This window comes from Dendroctonus ponderosae, unplaced genomic scaffold (assembly GCF_020466585.1).
Source record: "Dendroctonus ponderosae isolate FM_Combo_2020 unplaced genomic scaffold, Dpon_F_20191213v2 Dpon_F_20191213_8, whole genome shotgun sequence".
In the NCBI taxonomy this organism is placed as follows: Eukaryota; Metazoa; Arthropoda; class Insecta; order Coleoptera; family Curculionidae; genus Dendroctonus; species Dendroctonus ponderosae.
The window spans coordinates 3,991,972-4,005,640 of record NW_026019016.1 but is presented as its reverse complement, the minus strand read 5'-3'; the positions used below and the strand labels follow the sequence as shown (position 1 = coordinate 4,005,640).

Below are 13,669 nucleotides of genomic sequence, written 5' to 3'. Positions count from 1 at the left end.
GCGCAAGTGTGTAAATAGTTCGTATTTTACAACTTCATACTGGGGGGAGCCTAAAAAATCAGGAAGTGCTCGGTTTTTCCTGAAGTTTGGCTTCCGTTGAGCTAAATACTTATACTTTCCGTACTCAAGATATAAAGATTCAAAGATTATGTTTCTTCTGGTCTGAAGTGAGCACTCAGCTTCGCTAACTACTCGCCCAGAATACCGAAAGGTTTTCAAAGTTCTCTATGAAAAGAAATCCATGAGGGTCAAGTGAGGGAATCGAACCCATATATGGATGTTGCAAAGGGAGGCGATAAATCTTGAACTTCACCACTTTTTTCGCATAACGCCCAAATGACAGTTTTCTCCGGAAAATTTATTTTCGTTCAACTGTGTTGAGTTGCGCTATTGAGTTGATGCCGCTCTGTGAGTTATAGCTCATCGCGCATCACTGAGCCGCACTTCGAATTGCGCTTGTAGCGGAATAATTCTTGAAATCAGAACGTTTAAAGGACATTCGTTGGTTTCTATAATCGCTCGGAAATTGAGCAACCGTTTCATTTCTAAGCGATTTCTTCTCGGTTTTTTTGTTTAGTTAATATTTCTAAAAACACAAAATTAATTCGGTTATTAATTTTAGTTTTAGGGTTGTTGCATCACTGCAGATGAATGAAATACAGACAAATATAAATGGCTCTAAATTTAAAGTTAAATTAGTGAGACTTTTTTTTTTAATTTGCCTTTGGAAATATTGCCGTGCGAACAAGCACTTTCTAGAAAAATGTGAACAATAAACAAACTGAAATCGAACTGCCAGGTACAGCATGAATCATCGAAAGGGCGAACAATTATATGATTAAATAATCATGTTTATTCTGTAGTTCGGTGTCTTTTTTGGCGAAAAGGTGTTTGAATATCAGTTTGCTACCGACAGAGGAGGAAATTGGTCGATGGTCTTTTGTGTCGGGTGAATCGCGTTCTTACATGGGAAATATAGAATCATTGTGGCACGACCTTATGGCAAGTGCGGTAGTTTGTGAGTGTGTAATGAGTAGGAAATGAGGATGGCGCCTCAGCTTGCAGAAAGCTGGTAAGAATGATCTCCAATCTAAAAATATTTTAGCTAGAATTGAGTTTAGTCTACCGACAAGCAACTGAAGTTTTACGGATTTTTTTATATTTCTCTCTCTTTGCTTGGCTAATTTCAAATAAGTGTGGCTTTGGACAGATTTCCTGCTGTATTAAACACATTTCTTCTTTCTTTCCAGGTCGCGCTACGCAGCTTTCGGTAAGCTTAGCATTACTTTGCCCCTGGTTTTAGGCTTTAAGTTTTCGTTAATCACTGCTTTTGCTGTTTGCTTTAAAAACTGTTCTATTATGAAAGTACTTATCTCATGTGTATGCTATCGTATAGCAGGAGAGCAGGAAATGGGCAAGGCAGATACGAACAAAATTATTGTAACTCTAGAATAAGCACAAAAGTGTATAAATCCTAAAGTTGTCCAAATAAAATTGAGATTGTGCCTTGAAAAGCCAGATTCGAACTATTTGATCTGCTTTACTCGCCGATTTCTTCGTCGACATCCAATGTAAAAATTCGTTACGCTTTTCAAATAAGACCCGGAAAATTGAGACATTTCCTCCATTGATTTCAGGATTTCGAGATGCATATTTCAATATCCTGTTGAAGCGTTTCGTCAATCTTGTTACCTCCAACGACAGAATATTTTATTTAAGATTCCGATACGGAAATGGCTTGTGTGTGTGTAAATATCAGTCGTGTTTGTCGAGTATTTTAGCTTGTTAACGAAAAGGGAATAAAGTAAGGCCGAATTCAGTTTATTCTAGCCAAGCAAAATGCACGGTCTTTACAAACTTCTATCTACACGGTCTTTACAAACTTAGCAAACATACTGCAACCTCCATTTTTTTTCAAGATGTGCTTTACAACATTGGCAAATTGTGGATTACATACATAAAATACTGTCGTTAAAAATGTAATTTATTTCAGGAGTAATAGCAATAAAATTGGACGTATTATATAAATATTTAGCTTTTGGCATCTACATCCAAAGGAAACGAAATTTTGATGTTTTTTTGTTTTCCGAAAATTACATTTTCTCAAATGGTCACCACTGAAAATTCAAAAATATCGATGAAACAAACGATAACTTAGGTATATTCAAGAACATTTCATTAATCTTTTAACAGCCCAACTGTGTCCCAAATTCCAAAAAACCCGAATCTGTTTCAAAAGCAATCGAAAAAACACATTTTCCGCCAAAATCTATACCGCAGCGAAATGCTCGACGTAATTAATTATTATTTGACTTGATTACTAGTTTGATAACATATTTTAATAATCGGTTTATGCAAAACAATCCATTACGTTCAATCAATTGGCCGTCCATCAAAAATAACCGCAACATGCACATTAATTCCCTGTTGTTTTTTCTCTGAAATAAACCGAATTTCAACCGAAATTGAACAAACATATCGATATGCATTTATATTGCAGTATTGTAAAATAGCCCCTTTTCAGCCGTAGACGCAAGTGGGAATGAGTCCCTAAATCCCAAACGCTCGATGAAAAATACACACGCTTTAATTAATTGATATAACTGGCCTGTCAATAGAGCTGTTTGGAAAGTTCTGATTATACGAGGCCCTTTTCGGTGAATAAAATTGCATGATTATTTTAGACAGCGGCATTATATTCAGGAAATTCATCAAAGCATGTTTATTAGCTCTTCAATTGCTTTCAAATTATTCACGGCAAAGAAATACGGAAATATAAAGGAGGTGGCCAAAATAATACCAACTAAATTCCATGTAATTATATTAAGTAAGTAATACTGTACATAGTACAAAAATTATAAATATTAAACTAGAATTAAAACTCACTAAATTAGCTAAATCCTAAAATTCCAGCTGGAGTAACACACAAACCTCAATTCTCACCTCAGTTTGTTCATTATGTAAGATTTAACCAGAACTTCTTGAACACGAAAAAGATGTGACAAACATCTAACCGACAGATTACGTAATGTTTGCTTTTTTCAGCAAAAGTAACTTTGAATGAAAACGGGTTGAATATGTGCAGCGAGACAATTAAAAACAAAAGTACACATTTCCTACTAATGATTTGAAAATTAAATACTAAAAAATGACAGTTAATTCTAAAATACTCCGAGTTCAATTGTTTGAAAAATTATCTCCTCTAAAACACACTGCTTACGTTTGATGTATGAGCGATATGTGGAAGAAATTTACATTTGAGAAACTATGAATATTATTGTATCATGGTATAAAATATACATTATCAATTTTTGAAATCGTATTAAATTCATTGTTCAGGAAAATCTGAATTCCAAAAAATATTCAAAATTGGGACGACAGAACTTGCTTACAATTTTTCAAAACGACGCGCTGTCAATTATTCACAGCATTATTATTGCAGGGAATGACTTTACGACATACAAAAAATCTTACAAAAGCCAGATTCTTCCTTCCAAATATTTGTAAAGTTTGCTGCATCAAATAATGGCCAATCAATTGATTCAGTAAACTATTTTGAATGTAAAAAAATATCTTAATCTTACCGACTCAATTACGCAATTAATTAAATGAGCGATGCCGTTAAAAATCGTCGTCTGAGTCTTCGACATACTTTTTCTGTGGTCTGTTTCTTCCTGTCCTAGATTTTACAGGTTGAACGGGTTCACTTGATTCGTCAATTTCAAAATCTTCGTCAGATGAACTTTGCATCTTCCTACCTCTCGCCTTCTTTGCGGCGCCTTGTTCTTTACCGTTGGTTTCTTTTTTTATTTTCTTTGCTAAAAACAAAAAATAATTGGTTCATTATTACGAACATTCAATTTAATTAAATTCACCTCTGGGCTTTTTGGGCTGATCATCAGCTTTCGATTTAACGACTTGTGGTGGACTATGATCTTCCTCAGATTCCGTGGACCATCTCCTTTTGGGAGCTGATGACGAAGAAACGTTTTCCTCTTTGGAATCTTCTTTTCGCGATCCTGATATCAAGCTATCGAATAGGTCTTCAGATGACTCCTGCATTCGTGGTGGAGGTTTTTCCACATCACTCTCATCACTTTCCAAAAGTTGCTGGAAAAAAATGTTATTGGCCAAATGAATGTAAAAAAAATTGGCGGAACTAAACTATTTAATTCTTTGAAAACATTGAATATATAAGTTTACTTACAGGTTGTATTTCGTCCCCATTTACTAAATTGTTGTCTAGTAGAACGTCGTTATCAGACATCTCATTCACTTCGTCGTCTGTGTCATATTTAATTGCCTAGAAAAAGACAAATTCATGTTTTAATTAACGCCCAATTTGAAGAGAGTGTTTTTCCAAGTGATAACATGCAATCTATTGAGCTTATCCACTTTTACTCACTTTTGTTGCGCATCTTCGGGCGTTTGTACGTTCCTTGAGTGGCGCAGTTTCTATGCTAATCGAGAAACTATCATCACTTTCATAGCTCTGACCATCAGAAGATAGGTCTGGGTTGAATCTTTTTTTTCTACCTCCTTTTTTAGGCGAACCGTTCACCGCTTCAAAAAGAGCGTACATGTGTACATGTTACATAATATAAGCAACGACAAACTGAAGATAAAATAGATTTAATACTTTCACACTTACCCTTCTTTTCAAAGTTTAGTTTTGTTTGTTTTAAGCCATCAGATGCCAGCCTTTTCTTTTTGACTTTTTTTTCAACTTCATCTGGTGTTCCTAATTTATCCTTTAACGTTTTCTTATTTTTGATCATTGCGTCAAACTCATCGTCCTACATATTCATTAAGCTTGTACCTTTTTTAAATCAATCAAAACGAGTTGTACACTTACCTCTTCTTCAGTAACTTCTTTTTTAATCATTCGTTTTCCCCTTCCTTCTTTACTCTTAGCAGCTGCCTGAACTTTCTTTTTGATATCAGTTGATATTAATGGTACTACTCTTTGACCAATAGGTGGAGACATAGGTACTTTTAAAGCGGCTTTCTTCTTTCCCTATAAGACACCGTATTTCATTCATTGCAAATTAGGTAATTCAAATTGCATAGCTATATTATCCCTTCTTACCTTTCCTTTGCCATAAATAAATTCCTTGCAGCATTAAAATAATTTATTAAATGTTTTGGCAAAAATAAAACTACAAACTTACCGGCTCAGCTTTTTCTTTTTTAACAGTGTTCAATTCATCTTTCCTTTCCTTTTCTTCAACCTCATCCAGTTTTTTTGCAAATATATCTAAATCTTCGCGCCATAAATCCGAAGGCTTCTTCTTCTTGAGAATGTCCAACTCAGTTAATTTATTATCTCGTTGCTTCAGTAGTTCGTTTTTCTTTTCCTCAGTCAACATCCACATGGACATTCCCAAAAGATAGTCAAATTTTTTCACCTCGGCGAGGTTTTTAAACGCTTTTTCTAAAAACCATCGACGTGTTTTAATGGGCAAATATATAAGGTCAAATATTGCTCTTACCAGGGTCAACCGGTTTCTTAGCTTTTGATGTGGTATCTGGCAGTTCTTCCTCGCCTTCGGGTGCAGCTTCTTCTTCCGCATCTTTTAAATGCATTTTTTTCCACTCCTGAACTGGATCAGGATCGTAACCCAACCGAATCAATTCATCAACGATTACCTTGCGTTTCTTGTTCTCAACAGTTAACGAACCTTAAAAAACATAATCAAAATAAAAGATGAGAGAAATTAAAATTAGAAAAAAAAGTAAATTAACTCAAAATAGTCTTATGTAAATTTTAGCTGTAGAAACCTTCATACCGTTACACTTTTCCATAATAAATCTTGCTTGGTTACTGAGTTTTTGAGCTTCGACAGTCAACATTCCTTCTAAATGGTCCTTTCGTTTCACGTACATTGACATTCTCAACGTGTAGAACTCTTTTAAAATGTCCATTACGGTGTCGAATCTTGAAAGAGGAAGAAATATGTGTTAATTGTTGTCAAAATTAAAACAATTATTTTCTGTAAACTATAAACTGTAAATATGTACCGTCTCAGACATCCTAACTCATCAAAACAACACATGGAGCCGAGACTAATTAAACTTTGCAGCTTAAAAACTGTGTGGAGACCTTCTTTTTCCATGAGTTCCATCTGGCTGGGACTAGGAGTCACTACAAAATGAACCGTGGTATCCGTACTGTATTCTTTAAAATCCTGAAACACAATTTTTTCTTTAGATACGAAAGAGTACGAATACAGGAAACTACTGCACCTGAATGGACCATTTGCATTTATCCTTAACTTTATCTTTTGCTTTATCCTTATCCTTATCTTTTTCCTTAGCTTTATCATTTTTAACCTTGTCAGACCCTTGCATTGCTTCTAAGACATTTTCTTTATAAGTCTGAGTCCATGTGCCCACAGGGAGTTCGGTAATTTCTAGTGTATTGCCCATTATGGCTAATTCGCCACTGATGCAGTAACGCTTATCACCGCAAAACTCGACTGTACCTTTGAAATTTTTGTACCTAAATAATAATGTTATATAAAATACAATAATCGACAATGCAGTAGATCTGAGACTAGAATAAACTTTGCATTATCTAATGTTAAACTGACCATGGATGCAATTCTTTAGGTTCTTCTCCATCTAGCATAGATCGTATGCACTCAACTAAGTCACGCGGATTGTAATTAGGGATTTTTGTCATCCAACCGGTTCCAATCCCATCGGCTCCGTTAACGAGTACCATGGGAATAATGGGAATGTACCAAACTGGCTCTATTTTTTGGCTATCATCATACTCATGTTTTAAGAGAGGATCATCGTCGGGATGGAAGAGCAATCGCGTCAACGGCGATAATTTCGTGAATATATACCTGCATGTCAGAGTTAAAATGAGTGCACATGAAATTAGAACAAGAAATATTTTACCTGGGACTGGCTGAGTCTTTTCCTCCAGCCAATCTGGTACCGAACTGCCCTCTCGGTTCGAGCAAATTGATGTTGTTGCTTCCCACATAATTTTGAGCTAGATTTACGATAGTCATGGCAAGAGACACTTCACCGTGATGATATGCTGAAGTTTCGGCTACTGAACCGGCTAATTGTGCCACTTTTACTTCGCGTTTATCATTACGCTTCAAACATGTGTAAAGTACCTGAAATAATTGATAATTTGTAAATCCAAAATGACCAAACATCAGAATGAATTAGTAGATCCGGGGCCCACGAAAACTTACGGGCCACAGAGACTCAAGAGCTTCAGCTTAAGCACAGAGGTTCAAGCTTGCCATTTAGTTTACTGCATGCTGTTATGTTTATTATTAATTCAGGTGATTGATTGTGTAAAGTCAGTACATACATATACATATATCATATTTCAAATATTTACTTAAGCGTAGCAAATTTTAATTTGTTGCTACATCAAAAACCATGCCATATCGATGTTCTGTGCCTGGGTGGAAATCAAGCTATACCATGAAAATAATGGGAAATACTACATTATCCTATTTCTTTCGTGATAATCAATTAAAGCAGCAATGGCTTGGAAATATTCACACAGAAAACTTTATGCTAGCAAAATTTTCTGTAGTTTGTATCAAACAATTTGAACTAAGTTTTATAATACGGTTCTCAATTGGTAGCAAGAAATCGACTTATTGCAAATGCTCTACAATCGCTATTTCCAAATCAGCCCAAATTAAACGACAACAACAACAAACAAATTAAACGAATAACGATTAATAGAACAAAAGCACCGAAAAACAAAAATACAAAAACTGGATGCGGACGATAACATTGAGAGTTTTAATAATTTTAAGGTTGATTTGGAACTATTAAGTATTTTATGAACAAAATTCCTCAAAGTTTGGACACTTTCATGTCAATGATTTTTTGGTCTCGTGTACAGAAGATACTTTTGTAATAAATTGTATAAATGTGTAAAGTGTGGTTGGCTCCGGTATATTCCAACATTTCAAAATTAAATTGTATTTTTTACTTACTTTTCTTTGACCAGGCTTCAAACCATCTACTAAGCTGGGAATTGATCTGATATTATCAGCATTAGAAAACAATACTAATTCCAGATTAACAAAGTCCTTGTAATTAACGAATCTAGTGTCTTTTGCGTAAAGATACTTTTCCGGAAGCCCCATTTCTTTTCGATGTTTGCTGCAATACATACACATTAATGACAAATCACTATCGAGCATATATCGACATATTGTCTAGTACCTGTCCACCATGAAATTAGTGAGCCACTCTTTCCTGGCCTCGATGTGTTTTTTACTAAAAGCCAGTACGATGTGATCGTCGTCTTCAGGACCGCCATACCGGAATGGAATCTTATGCCGTGTCATGTTGCCGAAATATTCTTTAGCCTCCTTCGAAGTGGAGGTACCCAAACCTAGAAAAACGCTATTATTAGTTAGGCCTTTGCCGAAAACGTCGAATATAATACCTTTGTAGTATTTGATTTCAAAAGTATGATGGTTTGCGGTATCTTTCTTCCATTCCTCAAACTCCGGCAATGAATAGAACGAAATTTCTTGATTCTTTTTCTTAGCCTTTACAATAGGAGTGATAAACTCCTCTAGAAAATCTAGGCGTAATAGTTCAGGCCAATTGTAATGAATGAAATTAATCAGCAATCCTTTGATGTGCGAGCCATCCTGATCTTGATCAGTCATGATCATTATTTTTCCGTAACGCAACGACTTCAGGTCGTCTCGGGTTAAGTATTTCTTTTTGTACTGTAGACCTACAATGCACATTGTTTGTTGTTTTCGAAGAATGAACATTTAAGAATTAATTGAATTGTTGAAACCACTCACCGATAATTGACAATAAACTGTTAATTTCAACATTTTCTAGAATCTGCTTGTGCGTGGCTTCTCTGACGTTTAGAAGTTTACCCCTTAAAGGAAACACGCCGTAATAATCCCTTCCAATAACACTCAACCCGGAAACAGCCAACGTTTTGGCCGAATCTCCTTCAGTCAATATGAGAGTACATTTCCAGCCAGTCGCAGAGCCTGCCTTATTGGCTTCGACCAACTTGTGAATTTTTAACTTCCCAGCACTTTTACCAGTGCTGGCTTTGACCAGCTCAGTTTGCTCCTTAAGTTTGGCCCAAGTTAACACGGTTTCTATTATACCGCTTTTTTGAACGCCCAGTATAAATTTGTCAGATATGGAGCACTTGGATCCAAACTTCTTCACTTGTAATGTCATGTTCTCTTTCGTTTGAGAGTCGAAAGTGGGATTTACGATGAGGCAGTTGATGAAAACCCACATATGATTTTTCACTTGGTGAGGTTTAATTGTGGTCCCACCTATAAAAGAACATGATTTATATTTGCTGCAATTGAATATTTTAATTATACTAGCCTTTATTCTTCTTCTTTATTATATCTAAAAGTTGTTTCGCGATCATCTCTACGATATATTCTACATGCCGACCGCCTTTAGTTGTGGCGATGCTGTTGACAAAGGACATCTGTTGAAAACCTGAGTCTGATAGTGTTACCGCAACTTCCCATCTTGATGAAAAAATTATACGAAATTAGTAAAAACCATTTCACTTCAAAAACACATTCTTACCGTTCATCGAACTCTTCATAAACAACCTTTAGGGGATTACCTCTTTCATCATACTCCCCTTTAAAATACAATTGGACATAATCTCTGAAATTTTTTATCGGCAGTCTTTGGCCATTCAGAAACACCTTGACTCCTTTAGTAGAAGCTGCTACATCAAACGCTCTTCGCGACATTAAACCTGCAATGTCAAAAATGTAAGATGTGGCTGAAGTAAATTCGCGACTCTTGCTTCCTCTGCTAATTGCAATCTTTCTGACTCACCTACAATATCATCGGTCAATTTATCCATGTGAAATTTAGCCAAGTCTGGATAGAAGGTGATTTTTGTAAAGTCGGCACCAAAAAAGTCCTTAATTTTTGGCTCTGAGGCCTTGGTCATATTACTGCCCCATGTTTGCTTAAAATGTCGCTTGTGTTCTTTAGATGCTGTCTCCACAATAAACTTCTCACTGTATATGTTGCATAGTTTAGCACCGTAGCCATTTCTTCCTCCCGTGACTTTTTCTTCTTCGTCATTGTAGTTTGAAGAAGTAAGTAAATGTCCAAAGATCATAGTGGGAACATACATTTTTTCATCTTCATGCATGACAACAGGAATACCTATTATAGAAATCAATAGTAAATTTCGAATGTAGGCATTGAGGGACTAAACTTGCCTTTGCCGTTATTCCATACAGAAACCATATTTTCCTCTGGTTTGATCTCAATCTTTATGCAATCCATCGACTGGTCTCTTTGCTTATTATCGGCAGCATTAACTAGGATTTCATCGAAAATTTTATACAATCCTGGCACAAAATCAATTATTTTTTGTACCATCATTTCGCGATCGGTATCATAGATCCACATGGGTTCGGTAGCCTAAAAACAGATACAAATATTTTGTCCAACTATTAAACCAATTTCATTGCAAATTTACCGTTTCAACCGATCCAATGTATGTATCAGGTCTTAACAATATGTGTTCCAGTTGAGACTTCTTTTGGTAAGTCTGTTCAATTGTGGCTGGCTTTTTCTTGGGCGGCGCCACTTTATTATCTCCCGCACCGTTGGTATTGCCATTGGACATGTTTGTCAACATTTTCTGGAAACAAACACTACTTGTAAAGCACCGTAATTATATTGATAAAAATCCTTTTTAAAATCCAAAAACGCAATAGTAGCCCTTAGAATAGGTTATAGTTTTACACTTTGTCGATTCAATATTATGTGTAATAAAATATGATTTTATGGCTCACTACGTTGATCAGTTTGAAGTGAAGTATATATTCAAAAAGTGGTAAAAAACTCGATGAAATAACTATTTCATATAAAATTCAACTAATGAAAGGAAAACATCAATAAAAAAGTGGGCAATTTACACATTCTAAAGTTAAAATGAATTATTAAACCAAGCTTCAGGGTTAATCCGAATAATGATTCCATTACAGATATCAACAGAAAAGCAATCATTTCTTTTCCTGGCCGGAGTAAATTTTATAAGCAGTCACCAAAGGAATTAAATAAATAAATAATTTACACAAAGTTGCATACAAGACATTATCATGAATGAGATGTGGATACACTTCGTGGACTCGGAGCCAAATAGAGAAGTTAGTTGAATGGAAACCACACGATAATTTTTCGTCGCAAAAAGCGTTTTAGTTAAACATGGAACCTGTTTCGTTTTTTACAGGCTGGTCGCAAAAAACACACTTTTACACAACAACATTTTTAAGATATCCGGTTGATATTTATGCCTCTGGTGTTCAAATAGAAAATTCGACTTTCTTATACTTCTCTGTATAAACTTCACCTGAAGCACTAAATTTTTGTGAAAACACACACTGACAGAAAAACAACTGGACTGCTTCAGATTGCAGGAATTGGAAATTATCCAGTTCCAAAATTAGGGCCAATCTGGCGGAGCAACCTTTATTTCATTAAGTAGTTTACTTCGATTCTCAAGTAATTTAATCGTAAAACCTAGTGGTTTTTGTATACTTTGAACAAAAGTTCAATTTTTTCTCTTTTTGGATAGTCAGCCTGTTCCTGATATCCGAGTGTGCACAAGCCGTATTAGTTTTGTATTAATTTAAAAAAGCGAGATCTTGGTTATTTCAAATAAAAATATCAACTATTTTTTACCCAGTACAGATACATCGTCTTTAGATTGCTGATATTAGGAATATCATTCAGGAAAAGAGTCCGATTATTTAAAAGAAAAATTATTGGAAAAAAATGTCCCGAACATTTAATAAACAAATGTGTATCAGAAGACAACAGCTTCCAGCGAATAGATGATTGATTGGGCATTATTTGCAATCAGTTGGGCATATTTTTCTAATAAGGGTCAAGCTATGAGTGTTGTATCAAAAACACAGAACTAATGCAGTCAGAATAAGTAATTTGGATGGATTTGGCATAAATATCATTAATTTTTTGGAAGGTTCTTTCCAAATAATGCAATTCCAGTAAGTGTATAAAACAGTGAGAATATTCAGACTGGGTGCACAGTGGAGAGCACCGCAGGGATTCGGATGTCGTTCTTCAAATATAGAAGAACTTTAATATTATGAGCAGGCCAAGGAAATTACTGAAGCATTCGATGCCCGGTATTGACATAAGGTACCCAAATTGCTTGTGCCAATGCTCTGATTCCTCTTGGAGGGAGAACAGTCCATGTTTCTAGTGAAGCATACCTGCCTCTGATTGACTCAAAGAGCTGGAAACATGAATGGAACATCTAGCTGGATGCGGAAGATCAAGATACCATTAGGTACCCCCAAACAAACCAAACCAACTAGAAATTCTAGGTTATGTTTGCTTAGATGATAAAGCCCTATGTGAATAGAATATAGAAGTGTTTAACTGAGTGCAGAGGGGCAAAACATAACTAGACATGCAAAAATTATTACATACCTGTAAACAAAACAACTGGTTTTTAAAACGATCACAAATCCTACTGGCCCTGTTGGACAGAATCATTTAAACAATTTACAAATTTTACGTGAACACATTCAGATAAAAAAACCGTTTTCGAAAGATAAGAGCCAAGATGTTCCTTTGCAAAACGTACCTTAATATCCGCCATTTTTTGTCTTCTGGATCTCAGAAAGTCATAGAATCTTTCAGACGGGCTATTTATAAGTGAAGCTTAAGGTATAAGCGACCACACATTCACATTCACAATAATAATAACAATGGTTTCCTTATTTAAATGCGGATGAAACAAAATCTGCAAAACTACACGAAGACAAACGATGCTTTTCTTCACATAACCGTCAATCTTCACAGTCCTCCCTCTACTCCTGTCACCCCTTATCGAGCTATCGGTTGGCAACGTTTGAAACGCAGGCACAAAATTTAAATGCACCAATCAGGATGTTGCATACAACGTCTTTGTTTAATAGAGGCATTTAATAAAACGTTTTATTCCCTTAATAAAGGTTTCAAAAAATCATAGTCATCAGCAATAACCAATAATAAATAATTAATCGACTTTTGACGATTTTTCATTAATAGTTATAAGGCAATATAAGCCATAATTAAGTGAGAAAATTAAACCTAATTTTTTAAGCGTTTCAAAATGCGGTCTAATTTAATATGTATTTTCTGGTTAAATGTTGCGTAAAAACAGTAAAATTTAATTTGTAAATAGGTCGGTTTCCATAGTTGCCAAATGACTTAAATACAAATTCTCGTGCGGACATTTTTAGTTTGATTCTCAAAGTTGTTTTGATTGTCAGTTGCAAGATTTGAAAATCGAATTCTTTTCAACTAAAAATGCCTCAACTGTTAAGAACAGGTAAGTTTACCGCAGATACAAGTAATAATCCCTTGTCTCTGGTTTAGCGTTTCAACATACACAGATTATTTGAACCATAGATAAAGACAAGATTTGGAAGAACCGAATGAATATGCGTCGTCTATTTACATTTGGCCCCTGTTTCCCATTTGGCCCCCAAATTCCACCCGTAACACTGACCGAACTGAAAATACAAATATCCTCCCTAAAAGCCCGCAAACGTCCTGGACCAGACTAAATTTCAAACAAAATCCGAAAACATCTTCCAGAAAGTCTCCTAAACCAACTCCTTACTTTAAT

The 13,669-nt window shown here is 35.3% G+C and overlaps 1 protein-coding gene across 2 annotated transcripts; it reads right to left on the bottom strand.

The window, feature by feature from the left end:
* Positions 1–2,804: 2,804 nt before the first annotated feature.
* Positions 2,805–12,884, bottom strand: LOC109538111 (DNA topoisomerase 2). 2 transcript variants are annotated; one of them, XM_048668941.1, is made up of 24 exons: positions 12,641–12,884; positions 12,484–12,532; positions 10,502–10,666; positions 10,239–10,443; positions 9,844–10,182; positions 9,583–9,760; positions 9,370–9,521; positions 8,814–9,314; positions 8,441–8,740; positions 8,215–8,386; positions 7,983–8,151; positions 6,910–7,136; positions 6,594–6,854; positions 6,247–6,502; positions 6,022–6,188; positions 5,790–5,938; positions 5,493–5,681; positions 5,172–5,434; positions 4,856–5,017; positions 4,652–4,796; positions 4,406–4,563; positions 4,208–4,303; positions 3,876–4,110; positions 2,805–3,818 (listed from the first exon to the last, which is right to left on the bottom strand). In XM_048668941.1, the coding sequence occupies exons 3-24, from the start codon at positions 10,661–10,663 to the stop codon at positions 3,622–3,624; spliced, it is 4,683 nt and encodes a 1,560-aa protein (XP_048524898.1). In that variant the 5' UTR covers positions 10,664–10,666; positions 12,484–12,532; positions 12,641–12,884; the 3' UTR covers positions 2,805–3,621. The 2 variants fall into 2 exon arrangements, with proteins under 2 accessions (XP_048524898.1, XP_019760750.1); XM_019905191.2 differs by lacking the exon at positions 12,484–12,532.
* Between the last annotated feature and the right edge of the window lie 785 nt (positions 12,885–13,669).